Source organism: Thunnus thynnus, chromosome 19 (genome assembly GCF_963924715.1).
Source record: "Thunnus thynnus chromosome 19, fThuThy2.1, whole genome shotgun sequence".
Lineage (NCBI taxonomy): Eukaryota > Metazoa > Chordata > Actinopteri > Scombriformes > Scombridae > Thunnus > Thunnus thynnus.
Genome location: NC_089535.1, coordinates 3,167,954 through 3,185,484, shown reverse-complemented (window position 1 = coordinate 3,185,484; position 17,531 = coordinate 3,167,954). Strand labels below are relative to the sequence as shown.

Here is a 17,531-nt window from a genome sequence, read left to right as displayed (position 1 = left end):
AATGTAATGCTTAAAGATCCTCTAAAGCAGTGGTAGGCAAACAACGGCCCGTGGGCCAAATCTGGCCCTCCAGCAAAAACATTTGGCCCCTGAAGAAAGCTGCACAAACCAACTATCAGTAGAAAGCAAATCTGCTTTTACATCTGTAGCTGATAGAGCAACACAAAGCAACACATTTTCATCTAAGGGACATTTTTGCCAAATTTGTATTAATATAAGTTGCTCTAATTCTGTTGTTCCTCTCTTACTAATGAGAAAAATGATGTTTGCTGTTGGATACAGTCCTCAAAGAAACAGTTTCATCGATCAGTTACAGTATATTCTTAAATTAATTCATAGAAATAAAAAATATTGTAGAAATTACAGTGACAGAACTGTCCCATGGTTGAACAAAGGGACTTATTTGACTACTAATCTGTGTCTGATAAGGTTTTTCCACAAAAAAGTTAAATGTGCCAAAATAAGGACATAAGGTGTTGTATATTAACATTTAATTTTTAATCTCAAATGTTGTTTTAGCATCTTTCAGTGATGTTTGCCAGAATACTGACTGATGACACAACAACACAAAGTCCAGTCAGTGCTTTTCACCCCAGACATGATGCAACAGCACCACCTTCAGGTCAACGTCAGGTGCTCGGTGCAGGATGATCTGCTTACAGATGAAAACCAGAGTTCAGGTTCAAGTTGAAAAGTTTCCAATTATTGGAGTGTAGATTAATCAATTAGTTGATCAGCAGTAAATTACTTGTTAAAAACAGCAGCCTTTATCTGTTTGCTGTTTCTCCAGTGTGAATATTTGCTGCTTTTCTCTGTTTTATATCTTTGTAAAGTGAAAACTTTTGAGTTTTGGGCTGTTGGTCGGACAAAACCAGACATCTGAGGACATCAGCCATTGGTTAATGTATTCATTCTGTACATTCATTTATTTGTATCTGTACTGTTTGAAGTTTCTGATCAGATACTAAACTGCATTTTGTTGTGCTGTAGTTCAAGATTCAAGGTAGAATTTATTGTCATTGATGTTTATCATGTTCACCTTAAACAGTAACAACACATGTAGTCCTGTGTTTTAGCTGCAGAGCACTACTGATAGAAATGATGGACAGAACTACCAAATATTACAATAAACTGGAATTATTATCCAATCCAAGATCATTCTTTTCACAGCATGTTTTGCTTTTTTTTTAACTTTATGACAATTTATTGTTATAAATTGATCTGATTTTAAGGAAGAGTTACAGAAATATGGAGCCATCAACAAACCCTGACATGACAACAAGTATTTTACAGCTAAATACAAAAATGTTTTCAAATGGTGAGCAGGTTTTAACTGAGACTTCATTGTAAATGAAGAAACACAGTTTTAATTCACAGTATCGCTCCTCATCCTGATAACCTTCCCTGTTCTTTCAACACAACAAGCTCTCTGTGCACTGGGGAGTCATCTCAGATCCCAAGAACACTTTGGCACCAGAAAGCAGAGGTCAGCAGTGTTTTTAAGTGAGAAATGACACACAGTATGTCTTTAAAACGGCTCCTCTTCCTGAAATGAATCATTGATAACTCCTCCCTCTTCTGCTCTCAAACACAACAAGCTCCACCCTGTGCTCATACTGTGTTTCCTTGTTCCCTCCCCTTCAGATCTACAGTTTGAAGATGGGTGTAAGCAACATGTAATGTTGTACAAGAGCTGCAGGCTGCATTCACTGCAGAAACACATGTTGTTCAGATCAGAGCTCAAACTTCTTCAACTCAGAAAGTGAAACTCAGAAGGTCGTTGCCACTGAGAGCTGAAATGGAGCAGAAAGGAGATCAGCTGGACCGAGAAACCTTCTCTTGTACGATCTGTCTGGATCTACTGAAGGATCCGGTGACTATTCCCTGTGGACACAGCTACTGCATGAGCTGTATTAAAGGCATCTGGGATGAAGAGGATCAGAGGAAGATCTACAGCTGCCCTCAGTGCAGACAGACCTTCACATCAAGACCTGTCCTGGTGAAAAGCACCATATTAGCAGCTTTAGTGGAGCAGCTGAAGAAGACTGGACTCCAAGCTGCTCCTGCTGATCACTGCTATGCTGGACCTGAAGATGTGGCCTGTGATGTCTGCACTGGGAGGAAGCGGAAAGCCATCAAGTCCTGTCTGGCTTGTCCGGCCTCTTACTGCGAGAATCACCTCCAGCCTCATTATGATGCACCTCCATTAAAGAAACACAAACTGGTCGACCCCTCGGAGAAGCTCCAGGAGAACATCTGCTCTCGTCATGATGAGGTGATGAAGATGTTCTGCCGTACTGATCAGCAGATTATCTGTTATCTCTGTTCTGTGGAGGAACATAAAGGCCACGACACAGTCTCAGCTGCAGCAGAAAGGACTGAGAGGCAGAGAGAGCTCGAGGTGAGTCGACAACAAATCCAGCAGAGAATCCAGGACAGACAGAAAGATGTGAAGCTGCTTCAACAGAAGATAAAGGCTGTCAAGCGCTCTGCTGATAAAGCAGTGAAGGACAGTGAGAAGATCTTCACTGAGCTGATCCATCTCATCCAGAAAAGAAGCTCTGATGTGAAGCAGCAGATCAGATCCCAGCAGGAAACTGAAGTGAGTCGAGTCAAAGAGCTTCAGGAGAAGCTGAAGCAGGAGATCACTGAGCTGAAGAGGAAAGACACTGAACTGAAGAAACTCTCACACACAGAGGATCAAAACCAGTTTCTACACAACTACCCCTCACTGTCACAACTCAGTGCATCTACAGACTCATCCAGCATCAATATCCGTCCTCTTAGACACTTTGAGGATGTGACAGCAGCTGTGTCAGAGCTCAGAGATAAACTACAGGACATCCTGAAGGAGAAATGGACAAACATCTCACTGACAGTGAATAAAGTGGACGTTTTACTGCCACAACCAGAACCCAAGACCAGAGCTGGATTCTTAAAATATTCACGTGAAATCACTCTGGATCCAAACACAGCATACCCACTGCTGTTATTATCTGAGGGGAACAGAAAAGTAGAAGTAATGAGTCAACAACAGTCTTATTCTAATCACCCAGACAGATTCACTGGATTTTATCAGGTCCTGAGTAGAGAGAGTCTGACTGGACGTTGTTACTGGGAGGTGGAGTGGAGAGGGAGAGGAGTTCGTGTAGCAGTCGCATACAAGAATATCAGCAGAGCAGGAAACCTGCAGGAATGTCTATTTGGAGGCAATGACAAATCTTGGATATTATATTGTGGCACTAACAGTTCTTCATTCAGGTTCAACAACATCTCAACTCGCGTCTCAGGTCCTGGTTCCTCCAGAGTAGGAGTGTACCTGGATCACAGTGCAGGTATTCTGTCCTTCTACAGCGTCTCTGAAACCATGACTCTCCTCCACAGAGTCCAGACCACATTCACTCAGCCTCTCTATGCTGGACTTCGGCTTAAAGCTATTGGAGACACAGCTGAGTTGTGTAAACTCAAATAGACAGAAGTCATTTCAGACTTCATGTGTCAAATTCTGTTGTAATTCTTCATGTTTTTGTCTCCATTGTTTCTGAGAGCTCGTTGCTGTGGTGTTTCTGAACTGCACAGAGATCAGCTGTCAATCAAACTGGGATTGTCAACACTTTTTCTCTTTTCATTTGTTGTTATATTGATGTTTTGAGTTTCTATAAATGTCACTTCTTCCTGTGTGTTTTTATCCATGGAGGCTATCGCTGCTCATGATGACGTCTTTTACCTTAACTGACATTTCTTCAGATGAAAATATAAACTTCTCTTTGTTCTAAATGTTAGTTTCATGTTTGTATTGATGTATTTGTGTTCTGTTGTTTCTCTTCCACTTCAGTGTCTTTAACAGAGAAAACAGCAGAACTTCCTTCATCATAGATGTTTTGTTTTCACCACTTTGTAAATTCATAAAGAAATGTACAATCAAACTGTAATTATCATGAAAATAATCATTTATTATGTTCTTGTACATAGCTGACATTCTGGGTTAAACTAACTGATTGTGTGGATGAAGTGAATCTGAACATGAAATCATTGAACAAGAGTCATTTAACAGACTTTACTGATTGGATGTGTGAACAATCTGAAGCTAAACATAATCAATAAAGATGTTTTTTCAACAGTGAGCAAAGTATTTTCTTCTGTCTTCATCTCAGGGTCTCATTCAAAGCTTCTGGAGGAAAAGTGAAACTCAAATGAGTTTATTTGAGGCAGTTTTCCTCCTGAAACACCACAAAGTGCAGAGTTCATGGTCAGAGCAGACAAATATTTGTCAGTCAGTCTCTGTGCTTTCAGCTTTCTTCACTAAAGCAGCTTTGTTACAGAGAAAAGAGCAGAGTTTTCAATCGCTTGTTGCTTTTAACTAACAAGGTTTTCTTTGTACATTTAGTTGATAAAGTCTTTGTTATACAGGCCTAAAAAAACTGGAAAATAGTAAGAATTAATTTGATCAAGTTTAGGTGTGAAGAATCGTCAATCCATATCTTTCATTGGCTGTTCCTGCATGGGATCAATCATGTGATCACTTGAGTAAAAGTGACTTTTCCACGTTGCTGTGAGTAGGAGTATGTCACTTGATAAAAGTGTATTGCTCACACTCAGCCAGAAACTCTTTTACTTGTACTCGAGAGTTTTCTTAAGTGTCATTCAGAGAAGTTTGATGAAGATGAGTTTGTAAGGTTTAAATCCAGACTTGATTAAAACTAATTTTGTTCTGGGTGTAATCTCTCACTCCACAAAACTGCTGCTGGGCTGAAGAGTTTTTGTAATTTATATTAATTGACAACAAAGAAATGCATCTAAAACAGTGGTAATTAGTTTCCTGACTGTGATTGATTTATTGCAGCATCACAGGTAACGTTACTCTACTACTTACTTTTCTACTGCAGAACTCATTCAGGAATCATTTTATAAAAACTCTGCACACATGAGACACTGAATTCAGTTCAATCCTAATAAACATCAGAAGGAAAAAAACGTGTTCACTCCAGTTTGAAGCTGTGAAGACGCCATAATAGATGGTTGGTGAAGATTAATGTTGTTTCAAAGTTTTCTCAGTCGTCACTCAACCACTGAGTGTTACAGTTTTTACTAAAAAACTCATATTTGAACAACAACAACAAATTAAACAAATGTAGACTCTATCAAGTCCAGTCATAAAATGATTCAATTATAAACTGAACATGTAATTATTTACATCTGGTCACATGTATTTCTATGCCAGTCACTCAAATTTCAAGAAGTCAGAGAAATCACAGCCTGTAGCATCAAATCTCTCATTCCCAAGTTCTGTTTACAACCTGAAAGCTGATGTGAATAATATTTGTAGACTGGAAACTCTTCTCTCCCATCCCATGTGACCTGAATGCAGCGTCAGTGTTATAGGCATAGGCTGTCTTTGAAATCACACACTAACATGCTACCTACTACATACTCAATCAGTATTTACTGCATAGTACCTACTAACACAGTACACAGAGAGAAGTTTCCTACAAACTACTGAAGTGTAGAAGTTGAAGCAAGAAAATATGCCAATAAAAATCATAATTAAAGCTGCAAGCAGCGTTGAACGGACCCTCATGCCTCCGTGCACATCAGGCCACAACACAATTGAAGGGCTTCTGTCACGGGCATGTAGATGTCTTCAGACCCGGGCTGTTTTCAGACAGTGCAAGAAGGAGATGAACATCACTTCCTTTGTCCACTATTTTGCCTGCTGTTGGGGCTGCTTCGCTGAAATTTCGTGGGGGCGCTATTCAGCCAGTTTGCATCACTGATATTGTCATGTAGACGTGTTCAGGCCTGGAGAAGTTTGGTGAAGACTGGAGCATTTACAATAAAGTTATAGCAACTTACTCTGTCATGGCGAAACATCAAATCTCAACGGTGTGAGAATTTTCTGCAGGGCGAAACATGTCTGTCTTGCTCACACCTGTGTCATCAAAATTATGCAAGTTTTGGGCCCATTCACTTGAATTTCAATTAGTAAATTGAAAACTCTTGATGAGTTTGTGTGTTTGTGGTTTTCCTCCTGTCCTCCACAATTTTTTGAGTCACCAGCCGCCACTGGTGTGGGGGTTGAATGCAGCTCATTTTTGTAGGATACAGGAGAAAGGCCTATATACATGCAGTACATTATATACAAATTTTGTATGCAGTTTGGTGTTATTATCATTTATTTTACAATAATTATAGGTCTTATATTTATAATTCAGTAGTGGGGATGACCTATGAGGGGAGGGAAAAAATGGAGTGAGAGTGACAGTTTAATGATAAAGTGCTGCAGAAAAATACCATCAAAACTAAAATTTGTAGCTCTGTACTGCAGTTTTTCCTTTATTAGGGCCCGAGCACCTAGCGGTTCGCTCACACTCTCCATTCAAATATATGAGTATTTTTCTGTGTCCAGCTGCAGTTACTTATTGTCTCTACACACCTGACAGTACACATTTCAATCAAACTTTGACCAGGTCATGTGGGTTAAAAGTCTTTACTTTTCTAAAAATAGACTTGATGAAAATTAGGAAATTAATTTGTTTTACACACAAACTCATCAAAAGTTTTCAATTTACTAATTGAAATTCAAGTGAGTGGGTGCAAAACTTGCATGATTTTGATGTGAGCAAGACAGACATGTCTCACCCTGCAGAAAATTCTTATCCTCACACCGTTGAGATTTGATGTTTCGCCATGACAGAGGAAGTTGCTATAACTTTATTGTAAATGCTCCAGTCAGTTTGATAAGAGTCCCGGCCTGAACACATCTACATGACAATATTCCATCAGTGATGCAAACTGGCTGAATAGCGCCCCCTACGAAATTTCAGCGAAGCAGCCCCAGCAGCAGGCAAAACAGTGGACAAAGGAAGTGATGTTTATCTCCTTCTTGCACTGTCTGAAAAAAGCCGGGTCTGAAGACATCTACATGCCCGTCACAGAAGCCCTTCGATTGCACCGCAGCCCGATATGCGTGGAGGCGTGAGGGCCTGCAGCTTAAATTTTGCATGAATTTCAGTATTTTAGTTGATTGGGGTATCAGGTTAAGACATAATAACAAAAGTGTTTCTCTCCTGTGAAGAAAGTTAGTTCAGTCTGTTTATATGACAGCTCTGAACTTGTAAATTTCATTCTTACCTCAGAGAAAATTCTTACAACAAGAAAAGTGATGAATCCCACAACTTCCTACCTAGGAAGACAGCAAATATAACTTACTGAAAGTAAAGAAATACTTGTGTGTGTGGGTTCACTGCAGGTCCACCAAGCAGCGTCAAAGAAGTTTTCACTGATCAGATCGCTGGAGGGACACATGAGTCCTGTTACGTGAGTTTTCTGTCTGTCTGACAACATGTGTCTTACCTCTGTAGGAATTTGTACTCAAATAGCTTCATGATTTTATGGGGGAATTATGAGTTACTACTGTGCACAACTCCAACATGAAATTATTTGTCCGGTGACATAACTCATAGAGTAGGTATAATAATAGGGAAATAGTCCTCCTTGTTGGCCATACAAGGGAGGTCAATTAGAATTATGATTGTTATTAATTTTAATTATGACTTCATGAGAGTATATGTCTTTTAAGGTTAAGTGACTGAGATGCTAGCATAATAAAACACAAACAAGTCCACTTTAATTACATATACATTTATTAATAATACTACACCTACAAGTACTAAACACTACAACATTTTACAAACAAGACACAAAAGGGAAAGGGAAACTGGTACACAAGGCTTTGGCTAGTGTACAAATACTTGCTTGCTTGAAAGGAGTTTGATGTGCTGGGGTGAAGAGCTGGAGTCTGGATCTTGTAATGATGAGTATGTCGGCCGGACCGGACATGAAAAGTTCCCATTGGAGGAGAGTTCCTGGTTTATGCTCTCATGCTCTCCTAGGCTTGACCCTCAACTCATGACTCTAGATTCTGAGGTTTCACCTCCTGTTGCTCTGAGTCACATCTTCAGACTAGCAAAATGCACGCTTTCCACCAGCATGGCAGAAAGCAAGAAGAAAAGACAAAACCAAGATGAAACCGGCAGCCAGCAGCCAGCTTGGACAACCAGCCTGGAAAACCAGCCAGCAACAAGCAAAAAGCAGCAGCGTAAAGCCGTCTACAGTCTCAGAAAAGACACTGTTTTAAAGTTTCTGTCTGCCTGCCCAGAAGGTGCATCCTGGCCAATCTCAGGGATTGCAGAGTTCTGGGGGAGCAGGGTCAGTCCCCTCCTATCCATGGACAGGCGGGTACAATTCCTGAATGTGGTTATTCTTTTAATCAAAGTAGTTACAATTTAACAATTGCAAGATTCCTAATTTTGCAATTTCCATAGTAGCTTCAGCCTTCTGAAAGTGAAACAAGCAAAATGGTGCTAAACATGATAGTGTTGCATAATCATGGATGATGGGATTATGTTAGTGGTACATTTCTTGGCTTTAAAGCAATGGAGTAAAAGTCTAACTAAAGTACATAACAACATATGTTGTGATATACACACATATACTAACATACAATATGAATTGTCCTTAGAGAAAATATAAAACTGCATTTGTAATTCCATGGGTTTTACAGTTTCACAGATCTCACAAGAAAGTTGAATCTAGGTATAACACATACTGTGCTGTCACTGTCACAATGTACATATTATATGACAGTTAGTTAAACAAACACACCACACTGGGAGAGTTATTCCAGCATTGACATCTGGAATAGTTTACAGTATACCAGGGAAACCATTAATGTGGTTTCATCAGCTTGTCAGTGCAGGTTGAAAGGGAACAACAGTAAATCTGGATCACTGCAAGTTAAGTGAATCAAATGTATCATAAATGATAAAACCTTTTATTTATATCACACATTTCATACAAATGTGACCCACAAAGGGCTTCACCTACTGTAATACTGTACAAGCAAACATTAAAACCATTAAAAAGTTGTCAGGAAATAAAGCAAAACATGAATTATTCCTGATTATGATGTCACAGAGACCCCATCTCCTGAGGTCAGTCATCTTGACTTCCTCTCTAGTCGATTTTAGAGAGTTTTTCTTTTTTTCTTTTTTTATTTGCACACAGTGATTGAATTACTGCATTACGTGTAGTGGTCAAACTCTCTTGTGATATCATCGCGCAAGTTTTAAGACTGTGATACAGTCTGAATAAATATATATTTATTTAGTTTGACTTCCTCTCTTCAGTCATTTGGCTGACAGCGTTGGTCTTTGTTAAAGATTAGCTGATATGTGCCAAAATAAGGAAATAAGGTGTTGTATATTACCATTTAATTTTTAATCTCAAATGTTGTTTTTAGCATCTTTCAGTGATGTTTGCCAGAATACTGACTGATGACACAACAACACAAAGTCCAGTCAGTGCTTTTCACCCCAGACATGATGCAACAGCACCACCTTCAGGTCAACGTCAGATGACACGTACTCAATGCAGGATGATCTGCTTACAGATGAAAACCAGAGCTCAGGTTCAAGTTGAAAAGTTTCCAATTATTGGAGTGTAGATTAATCAAGTAGTTGATCAGCAGTAAATTACTTGTTAAAAACAGCAGCCTTTATCTGTTTGCTGTTTCTCCAGTGTGAATATTTGCTGCTTCTCTCTGTTTTATATCTTTGTAAAGTGAAAACTTTTGAGTTTTGGGCTGTTGGTCGGACAAAACCAGACATCTGAGGACATCAACCATTGGTTAATGAATTCATTCTGTACATTCATTTATTTGTATCTGTACTTTTTGAAGTTTCTGATCAGATACTAAACTGCATTTTGTTGTGCTGTAGTTCAAGATTCAAGGTAGAATTTATTGTCATTAATGTTTATCATGTTCACCTTAAACAGTAACAACACATGTAGTCCTGTGTTTTAGCTGCAGAGCACTACTGATAGAAATGATGGACAGAACTACCAAATATTACAATAAACTGGAATTATTATCCAATCCAAGATCATTCTTTTCACAGCATGTTTTGCTTTTTTTTTTTTTTTTAACTTAATGACAATTTATTGTTATAAATTGATCTGATTTTAAGGAAGAGTTACAGAAATATGGAGCCATCAACAAACCCTGACATGACAACAAGTATTTTACAGCTAAATACAAAAATGTTTTCAAATGGTGAGCAGGTTTTAACTGAGACTTCATTGTAAATGAAGAAACACAGTTTTAATTCACAGTATCGCTCCTCATCCTGATAACCTTCCCTGTTCTTTCAACACAACAAGCTCTCTGTGCAGTGGGGAGTCATCTCAGATCCCAAGAACACTTTGGCACCAGAAAGCAGAGGTCAGCAGTGTTTTAAAGTGAGAAATGACACACAGTATGTCTTTAAAACGGCTCCTCTTCCTGAAATGAATCATTGATAACCCCTCCCTCTTCTGCTCTCAAACACAACAAGCTCCACCCTGTGCTCATACTGTGTTTCCTTGCTCCCTCCCCTTCAGATCTACAGTTTGAAGATGGGTGTAAGCAACATGTAATGCAGTACAAGAGCTGCAGGCTGCATTCACTGCAGAAACACATGTTGTTCAGATCAGAGCTCAAACTTCTTCAACTTCTCAGGAAGTGAAACTCAGACGGTCGTTGCCACTGAGAGCTGAAATGGAGCAGAAAGGAGATCAGCTGGACCGAGAAACCTTCTCTTGTTCGATCTGTCTGGATCTACTGAAGGATCCGGTGACTATTCCCTGTGGACACAGCTACTGCATGAGATGTATTAAAGGCTTCTGGGATGAAGAGGATCAGAGGAAGATCTACAGCTGCCCTCAGTGCAGACAGACCTTCACACCGAGGCCTGTCCTGGTGAAAAGTACCATGTTAGCAGCTTTAGTGGAGCAGCTGAAGAAGACTGGACTCCAAGCTGTTCCTGCTGATCACTGCTATGCTGGACCTGAAGATGTGGCCTGTGATTTCTGCACTGGGAGGAAGCGGAAAGCCATCAAGTCCTGTCTGCAGTGTCTCGTCTCTTACTGTGAGAAACACCTTCAGCCTCACTTTGAATCAACTAAATTTAAAAAACACAAACTGGTCGACCCCTCGGAGAAGCTCCAGGAGAACATCTGCTCTCTTCATGATGAGGTGATGAAGATGTTCTGCCGTACTGATCAGCAGATTATCTGTTATCTCTGCCCTGTGGAGGAACATAAAGGCCATGACACAGTCTCAGCTGCAGCAGAAAGGACTGAGAGGCAGAGAGAGCTCGAGGTGAGTCGGCAAAACATCCAGCAGAGAATCCAGGACAGAGAGAAAGATGTGAAGCTGCTTCAACAGGAGGTGGAGGCCGTCAATCACTCTGCTGATAAAGCAGTGGAGGACAGTGAGAAGATCTTCACTGAGCTGATCCGTCGCCTGCAGAAAAGAAGCTCTGATGTGAAGCAGCAGATCAGATCCCAGCAGGAAACTGAAGTGAGTCGAGTCAAAGAGCTTCAGGAGAAGCTGGAGCAGGAGATCACTGAGCTGAAGAGGAAAGACGCTGAACTGAAGAAGCTCTCACACACAGAGGATCACAACCAGTTTCTACACAACTACCCCTCACTGTCACAACTCAGTGCATCTACAGACTCATCCAGCATCAATATCCATCATCTGAGGTACTTTGAGGATGTGACAGCAGCTGTGTCAGAGTTCAGAGATAAACTACAGGACATCCTGAGGGAGAACTGGACAAACATCTCACTGACAGTAACTGAAGTGGACATTTTAATGTCAGCAGCAGAGCCCAAGACCAGAGCTGAGTTCTTAAAATATTCATGTGAAATCACACTGGATCCAAACACAGCACACTCAATACTTTTACTATCTGAGGGGAACAGAAAAGCAAAAGTAATGAGTAAACATCAGTCTTATGTTAGTCACCCAGACAGATTCATTGGTAGTCGTCAGGTCCTGAGTAGAGAGAGTCTGACTGGACGTTGTTACTGGGAGGTGGAGTGGAGAGGGAGAGGAGTTCATGTAGCAGTCGCATACAAGAATATCAGCAGAAGAGGATTGTCAAATGATTGTATGTTTGGACATACTGAGAAATCTTGGATGTTAGATTGTGACACTGACAGTTATACATTTTGGTTCAACAACATCTCAACTCCCGTCTCAGGTCCTGGTTCCTCCAGAGTAGGAGTGTACCTGGATCACAGAGCAGGTATTCTGTCCTTCTACAGCATCTCTGAAACCATGACTCTCCTCCACAGAGTCCAGACCACATTCACTCAGCCTCTCTATACTGGACTTTATGTTCATAATGGAACCACAGCTGAGTTGTGTAAACTCAAATAGACAGAAGTCATTTCAGACTTCATATATCAGATTCTGTTGTAATTCTTCATGTTTTTGTCTCCATTGTTTCTGAGAGCTCGTTGCTGTGGTGTTTCTGAACTGAGAGGGGTACTATGAAGCGAGATTAGTGGGTTAACGAGCTATGTTGAGCTTGCAGGGTTTTCAATGTCACAAGGTGGCTCTCTTTTAACCTGGCTAGATCACCATGGTAACTGATGCTGCAAACTTAACCTGGTCCGGAGCAGATTATGTTCCAAGTTTTGGCTCAAATCAGCTATAAAAAGCGCCGCCCTTTCACTAACCACCTGATTTACTGCCAGGTCAGTTTAACACTGCTGCTACTGCAGCTATTAGAATATCTATTAGAAAATAGATTAGTCTATTGTTATTTGTCACAGATAATATTCAATATATAAAATTAATTTCACTTTGATTTGGCCGAAAACTAAAGTGATTTCTACTTATCCTTCATTATGGGACAGAGTCAGACCTAAACGCACTTCCTGAGTATAATGTTTAAATCTGCCGCATCAAGTTTAAATTTTAAGAGCTCTGGATGTGGGAGGCATTGAGAGAGCACTGAGTGGTAAAATAAACATATTAACTTACAGATTTAAACAATCAGCAATTTTCTGCCAGCATTCCTCTCACACCTTATTTACAGGAACAGTGTTGCTTTTTGCTGTGATAATGTCTTTATATTCTTCAAAGCCCTCCGTCATACTGACCTGTTCCTCCTGACTGAAGTAGGTAGCACGTGATTGGTCCATTTTGTGCGGAAGAAGAGTCAAATGACGTGCCAAACATCTCCCTTTTATGGGAACATGAACAGAGCCTGAAGCAGAAAGCCTGAAAACCACCATTGTGATACCACTTATCTCTGATTGTGAGCTTAGGGTTTGTCGAGCCAGCTCACATAAAGAAAGCCTGGGTATGTTGAACTTGCTTCGTAGTACACCCCTCTGTAGAGACATCAGCTGTCAATCAAACTGGGATTGTCAACACTTTTTTTCTTTTCATTTGTTGTTATGTTGATGTTTTGAGTTTCTTTAAATGTCACTTCTTCCTGTGTGTTTTTATCCATGGAGGCTATCGCTGCTCATGATGACGTCTTTTACCTTAACTGACATTTCTTCAGATGAAAATATAAACTTCTCTTTGTTCTAAATGTTAATTTCATGTTTGTATTGATGTATTTGTGTGCTGTTGTTTCTCTTCCACTTCAATGTCTTAAACAGAGAAAACAGCAGAACTTCCTTCATAGATATTTTGTTCTCATCACTTTGTAAATTCATATAGAAATGTACAATCAAACTGTAATTATCATGATGATAATCAATGAGGAGATCATTTATTATATTCTTATACATAGCTGACATTCTGGGTTAAACTAACTGATTGTGTGGATGAAGTGAATCTGAACATGAAATCATTGAACAAGAGTCATTTAACAGACTTTACTGATTGGATGTGTGAACAATCTGAGGCTTTACATAATCAATAAAGTTGTTTTTTCAACAATGAGCAAAGTATTTTCTTCTGTCTTCATCTCAGGATTTCATTCAAAGCTTCTGGAGGAAAGGTGAAACTCAAATGAGAGTTTATTTGAGGCAGTTTTCCTCCTGAAACACCACAAAGTGCAGAGTTCATGTTCAGAGCAGACAAACGTTTGTCAATCAGTCTCTGTACTTTCAGCTTTCTTCATTAAAGCGGGGGTTGAATGGAGCTCATTGAGTGAGAGTGACAGTTTAGTGATAAAGTGCTGCAGAAAAATAAAATCAAAACTAAAATTTGTAGCTCTGTACTGTAGTTTTTCCTTTATTAGGGCCCAAGCAACTAGCGGTTCGCGCACACTCTCCATTCAAATATATGAGTATTTTTCTGCGTCCAGCTGCAGTTACTTATTGTCTCTACACACCTGACAGTACACATGTCAATCAAACTTTGACCAGATCATGTGCGTTAAAAGTCTTTCCTTTTCTAAAAATAGATGATGAAAATTAGGAAATTTGTTTTACACACAAACTCATCAAAAGTTTTCAATTTATTTATTGAAACCAAAACTTGCATAATTTTGATGCCACAGGTGTGAGCAAGACAGACATGTCTCACCCTGCAGAAAATTCTCATCCTCACACCATTGAGATTTGATGTTTTGCCATGACAGAGGAAGTTGCTATAACTTTATTGTAAATGCTCCAGTCTGCACCAAACTTTGCATGTTTGATAAGAGTCCCAGCCTGAACACGTCCTCATGACAATATTCAGTCAGTGATGCAAACTGGCTGAATAGCGCCCTCTACGAAATTGTAGCAAAGCAGCCCCAATAGCAGGCAAAATAGTGGACAAAGGAAGTGATGTTTTTCTCCTTCTTGCACTATCTGAAAACAGCCGGGTCTGAAGACATCTACATGCCCGTCACAGAAGCCATTGGACTGCACCGCGCCCCGACATGCGCAAGGGTGCGAAGGCCCATTCAATGCTGCTTGGAGCTTTAATTTCATTTATTTTATTAAGCTACATAACAGTTTGGATTTTTCTGTCAATGAGGTTATTTTTTCGTGAGAAAAACAGTGTTAGTGGAGCTTTGAGTTGAAATTATTTTGTCACAGTACATTCAGGTGGTTGTGTTGAAGCTGAGCTGCTGCTGTCAGCAAGTACGCTGCTGTTCCACTTGCAGAATGATCATACTGCATCCTCTCGTCCCCGGGAGTTTGTACTCCCAAGTCGAACTTCCAAAGTCTGAACTAGTAAGCACGCAAGTCCGAACTTGTCTCGTCCACACCTGTCCAGAGGGTGGAGCACACCTCCACCCTTCCCTACCAGGGGAACCAGTAATGTGGTTTCATCAGTTAGTGTTAGTGTTAGTTGTTAGTGCAGATTGAAAGGGAACAGCAGTAAATCTGGATCACTGCAAGTTAAGTGAATCAAACGTATCATAAATAATAAATGCTTTTATTTATATCACACATTTCATACAAATGTGACCCACAAAGGGCTTCACCTACTGTAATACTGTACAAGTAAACATTAAAACCATTAAAAAATTGTCACGAAATAAAGCAAATCATTCATTATTCCATACTATGATGTCACAGAGACCCCATCTCCTGAGGTCAATCATCTTGACTTCCTCTCTAGTCGATTTTAGAGAGTTTTTCTTTTTTTAAGTGCACACAGTGATTGAATTATTATATTATGTGTAGAGCTCAAGCCCTCTCATGATATCTTCGTGCAGGTTTTAAGACTGTGATACACTCTGTCAGAATAAATATATATTTATTTAGCTTGACTTTCTCTCTTCAGTCATTTGGTTGAGAGCGTTGGTCTTTGTTAAAGATTTCCTGATAAAAATAAGGAAATAAGGTGTTGTATTTTTGTACATTTAATTTTTAATCTCAAATGTTGTTTTTAGCATCTTTCAGTGATGTTTGCCAGAATACTGACTGATGACACAACAACACAAAGTCGAGTCAGTGCTTTTCACCCCAGACATGATGCAACAGTACCACCTTCAGGTCAATGTCAGATGACACGTACCCGGTGCAGGATGATCGGCTTACAAATGAAAACCAGAGCTCAGGTTCAAGTTGAAAAGCTTCTAATTATTGGAGTGTAGATTAATCAATTAGTTGATCAGCAGTAAATTACTTGTTAAAAACAGCAGCCTTTATCTATTTGCTGTTTCTCCAGTGTGAATATTTGCTTCTTTTCTCTGTTCTATATCTTTGTAAAGTGAAAACTTTTGAGTTTTGGGCTGTTGGTCGGACAAAACCAGACATCTGAGGACATCAGCCATTGGTTAATGTATTCATTCTGTACATTCATTTATTTGTTTAAGTATCTGTACTTTTTGAAGTTTCTGATCAGATTCTAAACTGCATTTTGATGTGCTGTAGTTCAAGATTCAAGGTAGAATTTATTAATGTTTACCATGTTCACCATAAACAGTAACAACACATGTAGTCCTGTGTTTTAGCTGCAGAACACAATAAAGGTCAGCCAGAGGTCACACACGTCCATCAGTATGACAGCATGACTTTACAATTAACAAGACTAAGAGTCGACAGTCTGTTAGCAGTTCTGTGAGGCTGTACTTTGATTTCAATGCTAATGTCAGCATGCTAACATGCTCACTATAATAATACTGACATACTGATGTTCTGCAGGTATAATGTTTATCATGTTCACCATCTTAGTTTAGAGTGTTATCATGCAACCATGCGTCACAAAACATGAAAAAAAACATAGCAAGATGTGAGATATTGAAAGATTAAAAACATAAAAGAAATGATTTAAAAAAAGACAAATTACAGAAAGATTTAGATAATAACATTAAAAGTAGATAAAATGTCAATAAATGCTGTATGTGAGATAAAAAGCAATTTTAAAAAAACATGTAGCCTAATGACAATAATGTTGAATCTAATGTAAATGAAAGAGGTGTGTGTCTTTACATTTAGCTTTGTTTTTGTTGTTGTTGTTGTTGTTGTTGTTGTTTTAGCCCTTTAGTGCATTCCTGAAGTGTTTTACCTCCTGTGTTACCATTTTGTTTATTTTAATGATATCCTGAATATTACTGAACATAGAAACTCAGGACTCCCCTGGATAATGTAACGATCATATATGTTTATATTCTGAACACCATTTTCAAACTTTGTTCTTCTGAAATCACATTTTGTCTGTTATTTTGGTGGATGGATAACAATACTTTAATACCCATAAGCTTTGGCTGCTGTTGCTTTGGAGATAGGCGCGAAGCAGAGGGTTATTAATTCACAATGCTTTGTCGTTGAAATTATAAACAAAAAATGGTGCCATATTTTCTGAGTTCACTTAAAAGTGACCTGATTTACACTGCAGATTGAAAAATTTGTTTTTAAAAACGTAATCTTTAGCTTCCGCCCGCCGTTAGAGGCTCACGTGACTGATATTTAAGATCTGTGATTGAATGTTTCTTGACAAATGCACTTTGGGAGTCGTAGGTAACTTCATCCCTAAAGTTTTAATGTACAAAATAATGTACTTTCAATGTTTTCTTATTATTTTCTAATGATTTTCTAACACAGTTGTTCATCCTTTGTTGTGATTATTCAACCAGCAGAGTTTCATGTTGATCCAAACTGTAGAAGAGAGAACTGAGAGTCACTAACGTTGTCTGTGAGAAAAATGAAAGAGATTTTTACTTCTGGAACTAATTTTACCATGTATAAAAAATCCCACTTTTTCAGAATGAAAATGTATCATTAGCGCCATTGTTTAC

The 17,531-nt window shown here is 39.2% G+C and overlaps 1 protein-coding gene across 1 annotated transcript; it reads left to right on the top strand.

Annotated features, from left to right (window-relative positions):
* Positions 1-685: 685 nt before the first annotated feature.
* Positions 686-14,007, top strand: LOC137171293 (uncharacterized). The gene is made up of 4 exons (XM_067575218.1): positions 686-3,470; positions 7,919-8,208; positions 10,222-10,282; positions 10,467-14,007. The coding sequence occupies exons 1-4, from the start codon at positions 1,799-1,801 to the stop codon at positions 12,266-12,268; spliced, it is 3,825 nt and encodes a 1,274-aa protein (XP_067431319.1). The 5' UTR covers positions 686-1,798; the 3' UTR covers positions 12,269-14,007.
* The last annotated feature ends 3,524 nt before the right edge of the window (positions 14,008-17,531 follow it).